Source organism: Octopus bimaculoides, chromosome 3, assembly GCF_001194135.2.
Source record: "Octopus bimaculoides isolate UCB-OBI-ISO-001 chromosome 3, ASM119413v2, whole genome shotgun sequence".
Classification (NCBI taxonomy): domain Eukaryota; kingdom Metazoa; phylum Mollusca; class Cephalopoda; order Octopoda; family Octopodidae; genus Octopus; species Octopus bimaculoides.
The window spans coordinates 162246698-162251218 of record NC_068983.1 but is presented as its reverse complement, the minus strand read 5'-3'; the positions used below and the strand labels follow the sequence as shown (position 1 = coordinate 162251218).

The following is a 4521-nucleotide window of genomic DNA, read 5'->3' as shown; positions in this document are numbered from 1 at the left end:
TATATAGGGTAGCGAATATTTTTAGAAATTTCACTACCAGTGGCCTAGCATGTATAAAAAGTCAATAGACAACATACTCTCAATATAAAATAGTGTACATTTAAACACAAGAGAAATTACCTGCTTCCTCTAGCGTGTAAAATTACCTGTTATAGGTAGTTTCTCTTGTGTTTAAATGTACACTATTATATATATATATATGTATATATACGACGGACTTCTTTCAGTTTCCGTCTACCAAATCCACTCACAAGGCTTTGGTCGGCCCGAGGCTATAGTAGAGGACACTTGCCCAAGCGCCATGCAGTGGGACTGAACCCAGAACCATGTGGTTGGTAAGCTAGCTATTTACCACACAGTCACTCCTACGCCTATTGTTAACATTCAGGAAATAAAACTGGCAAATATATATTTTTTTATGGCGCGTCGAAAATTTTACAACTCGTCTGTTCAACACTACCATCACCCCCCATCACTAAATTCATTACGGCACCGTACCAATATTAGAATTCATCTTATTAGAGCGCATTGGATGGAAGAATCGGTATAAGTCCAGAAAAGATTTCTTGTGTCCCGGCCGAACACAACCTCATCAGTAGCCATTGATAACTTTGTATAAACCCTCGAATGATTAATTCACAAATCTTTATAATAACCACAGAATGTGTTAAATGTTATAAAAATCAATTTCAATTGGTATTTTGAAATATCTAATCCCAAATTTCTTTCAGCAATAAAGTATTTTGATCTCTTTCCTTTCCTATTTTGATTTATTTATTCGATCATCTATTTAAAAGTAAATCTTTTACTTATTTAAAAACAACAAACTATTTTATTCATATTTACATACTTCTTTCTACTATCTTTTATCATTCTGTCCTTCACTCATTCTTCTCTCTCTCTCTCTCTCTCTCTCTCTCTCTCTCTCTCTCTCTCTCTCTCTCTCTCTCTCTCTCTCTCTCTCTCTCTCTCCCTCTCTCTGTGTCTATTTCTTCTTGCAGTCACTTATCTATAACCTATCTCAAAAGGGATCTGGTTTTTATATCAGTAGCGAAAGTAACCCGTCTAGAAGCCACCAAGCTACGTACCTTCACAATGGTTAATCACGTGATAAACATCGCAGTATAATTAAAAGTAAACCACTAAAACGCGCCAAACCAGCAAACTGGTTTCGAATCTTGGTTGTATCAAGTTTAGAAGTAATACAGGAATAGGCGTGGTATTGGTTACCAATTCTAAAGTCTTGTATTCCAATTTACAACTGGAATTTCATTGCTTCTCTGGTCACCACCATAAATTTTAAGTGCCTTACTTTTGTGCTAGAAATAAATAGCAAATCAAATGATAATGAAATATTTACGACTAAGTGACCATCACTCTATAAGACATTCTCATCATTTGCTTAATAATATAAACTGCAAGAAAGTTTTGGTGCTTTAGAGGCGAGGAGTAATGCAAAACATCTTCATCTGCATTACTTTTCTACTCCGAGTATTTGCACCTTTTAAAGAATTAACGTTAAAATGGACAAATATTAAAAAAAAAAAAGCAGTTCAATGATATTTACCTCTGAAAGTAATGGCCGTGTTCCTTTGGCATCGTTATATTCCTGGAGAATTTGGTTTTCAAGATCTAAAAATGAATTATCCTCAGAGTCTCGCCGGTGTTGTTCTTCAAGACAGGAATTGGTTGAATCTGAGGTCGATTTAAGTTTTTGTTTCTCCGATGCTGAATTGGACGAAGGAATATTTTCACAACTATCTTCAAGGTCGGAACAAAGATCTGCGTTTGTCTGCGAGTAGCTATTAAATCCTGGAACTATATTATACTCCAAGTCGTCACACAGAATATCATCCAGGTATTTATAAGTGACGTCATCAGACCAAGATGTAAAACAAGTCCCATAGTCCCAAGTGTTACCAGAAACGACATCGTTTTCTGAATTATTCGAGGACTTCATATCAGATTTCGATTCGTTCAACGGTTCTCTAGAGTCAAGTTTATTAGTTTGGGAACTAAGGGCTGAAAAACCATTTTTGCTAATGACCGATCCCATATCTTCTTCGTATTTCTCGTTGTTTGTTATTTTATTTCTCACAACCTCGGTTCCGGTTAATATTAAAAATTACACCAGTTTCGGTAACATTATTCTCAATGCATCAGTTTGCAGCTTCCCGCTGAAAAATAATAATAATAATAATAAAAAGTTATTCAAAGTCTTGGACATCTCCATGATAATATACAAAACAAAATAATGAGTTACCGCAGAAGCGTCTATTTGGTTGCTTGATTTATTAGAAATAGCAGCCAAGTTTCCCTCCAATCATCCCATTCAGTAGATAAATCTAGAGGAATGAAAATGAAGATAATCACGGCGGGACTCGAACTCAAAGACAATGACGCAAAGAATGATTGTCTGTCACTCTTTCACTTCCACTACTGCACCACGTATACACACACATATGTGTATGTATATGTATAGATTGTTTGAAGTAGAGGTTTTATACAATAAAAAAAAGGGGAAAAGTCAGGATTGGGGATAATTTTGGATAATTTTGGATAGCTCTTTCATCTAGTTTCAGAAAATCATCAGAAAAGTTATGTCTTTTATATATATATGTACGTTAGTTGAAATTACCTTGAGTTGAATGGAGAGAATGTTCTTTTATTATTTTGGATTTATATGTGAGTGTGCGTATATATATATGTGTGTGTGTGTATAAATGCGTGTATGTATGTATGTATGTATGTATGTATGTATGTATGTATGTATGTATGTATGTGTGGGTGTGTGTGTTTTGTATGAGTGTGGTGAATTTCTGGAGGCTTGATTAGAGGGAATAAAAAGGAAAAAGAAACAAGAGGAAAGAATACAGACACACATATATATGTGTATGTGTGTATGTACACATATACGTGTTATACATGTGTATCTACGTTTTATGGTGAGATACAGTGATAAGGATGGTGGTAGAGGGAGTGGCTATAGACAGGTCCAATACTATTCTTCGTTATGGTGAATAGGAGAGAGAGAGAAATAGGTGGGGAGAGAGAAGGAGAGACGGAGAGAGAAAGAGAGAGACAAACAGATAGGGAAAGAGAGATACAGATAGAGAAATATACGAGGCTATCAAGAAATAGGAGAAGTTTCAAACGTTGACTTAACTTGGACTATTAAGTTAGAGACCCAAATACAGATGCTCACCCCCCACAACCACCTCTATTATTTTTAACTTACATTTCGCCCTTCTTGCACTGTGGGTCAATCATTTCGGTCCTTTTTTTATTTCCACTGTGACACTTCATCCTCAAATTAATTATCATCGCTTCTTCCTGAGGTTCCATCAGTTTTGGGTGCCCTACACCTCTTGATACGGCTGTCATCCTCTAAACCCATCCCATGCCGGTACCTGCGTAGTCTTCTCTCTGCTAACATCTAACTTTACATCCAGCTATGAGTGGAGTTCCCATCAGCAGCCAATTTTAAACTCCTCTATTATAGCATGGGAAACTATAATAATTAGGAGTGGGCCAAGGACTTAGCCTTGGTGGACCTTAAAATTCGATTATGGTTATATGGAGGAAAATCTCAAATTCTTTCTATTCCAGGACGAAATGGTTTTCCTTTCCCTTAGGCAACTCTAACCATCGATAATCTTCCCTCAGAAGTCAAACTACTTTTCAGATAATCGCATGGCCCATCTTGGGAGATTCTTCTTTTCCTGTCCAATCTCTATTAATTCTCGCTCTCTTTCATTTTGCTACAAGTTTCCACAATGTATCTAGGAAACGCAACCTTTTTAGAAATAGATGTCACATTCTTCCCCTTTTTATCGATGTATTCGTTGAGAAAAGAGACGAAATGTTTTGTGACATATCTCATCTACATTTTTATTTCAGGACCTAAACCATATCAAGAGATTCCCCTTGGCTTGCAACCCTAGCAAAAGCTATGCTGCTGATGTTGCTGTTTCTGTTTTGGTAGTTATAATTTGCGCTTGCTAAAGAATATCTGTTCAATTTGTCAAAGTATAAATATTTGCATTTTTCTTCAGTTTTTTTCATTTAATTGTTTTTAAAAACTCTTTTTATTTCCAGTTTTTCTTTTGAAGTCGTCATTGTGACTATTCCTCCTATTCACCCGGATTAACCATTGTGAGTGAACGGGAAATAATGTTTGTAGAGATATATAGGTAAAAAAGAAAAACAAAATCCGAGAAAGAAGTCTTGTCTTCATTCAAACGCAATGACGCGAGAGCACAAATCTTCATTCTTTCTTTTTTTTGTGTGTGACAAAATGACAAAGCAAGAAGAACGCAACAAGTAAACTTGGTATAATGTAATTTTTCCGAAAGCAGTTATGGATGTCGGTTTATATCAAGCGAAAATAAAGACCTCCTCCTCCTCCTCCTTTGTTGTCGGTGTTGGTGTCGTCGTCGTCGTCGTTGTTGTTGTTGTTGTTGTTGTTGTTCTTCTTCTTCTTCTTCTTCTTCTTCTTCTTCTTCTTCTTCTTCTTCTTCT

General features: G+C 36.0%; 1 protein-coding gene across 4 annotated transcripts in view; it reads right to left on the bottom strand.

The window, feature by feature from the left end:
- The window catches only part of LOC106867198 (uncharacterized), a 49856-nt gene that overhangs the window by 28598 nt on the left and 16737 nt on the right, over window positions 1-4521 (bottom strand). For 3 of the 4 annotated variants that reach the window (XM_052966659.1, XM_052966658.1, XM_014912004.2), the window contains exon 2: window positions 1568-2177. In XM_052966659.1, coding sequence (XP_052822619.1) covers window positions 1568-2056 — 489 coding nt within the window. In that variant the 5' untranslated portion in view covers window positions 2057-2177. Of the gene's footprint in view, window positions 1-1567; window positions 2178-3238; window positions 4214-4521 lie in introns of those variants that run through there. The other variant, XM_052966660.1, reaches the window with a different exon arrangement.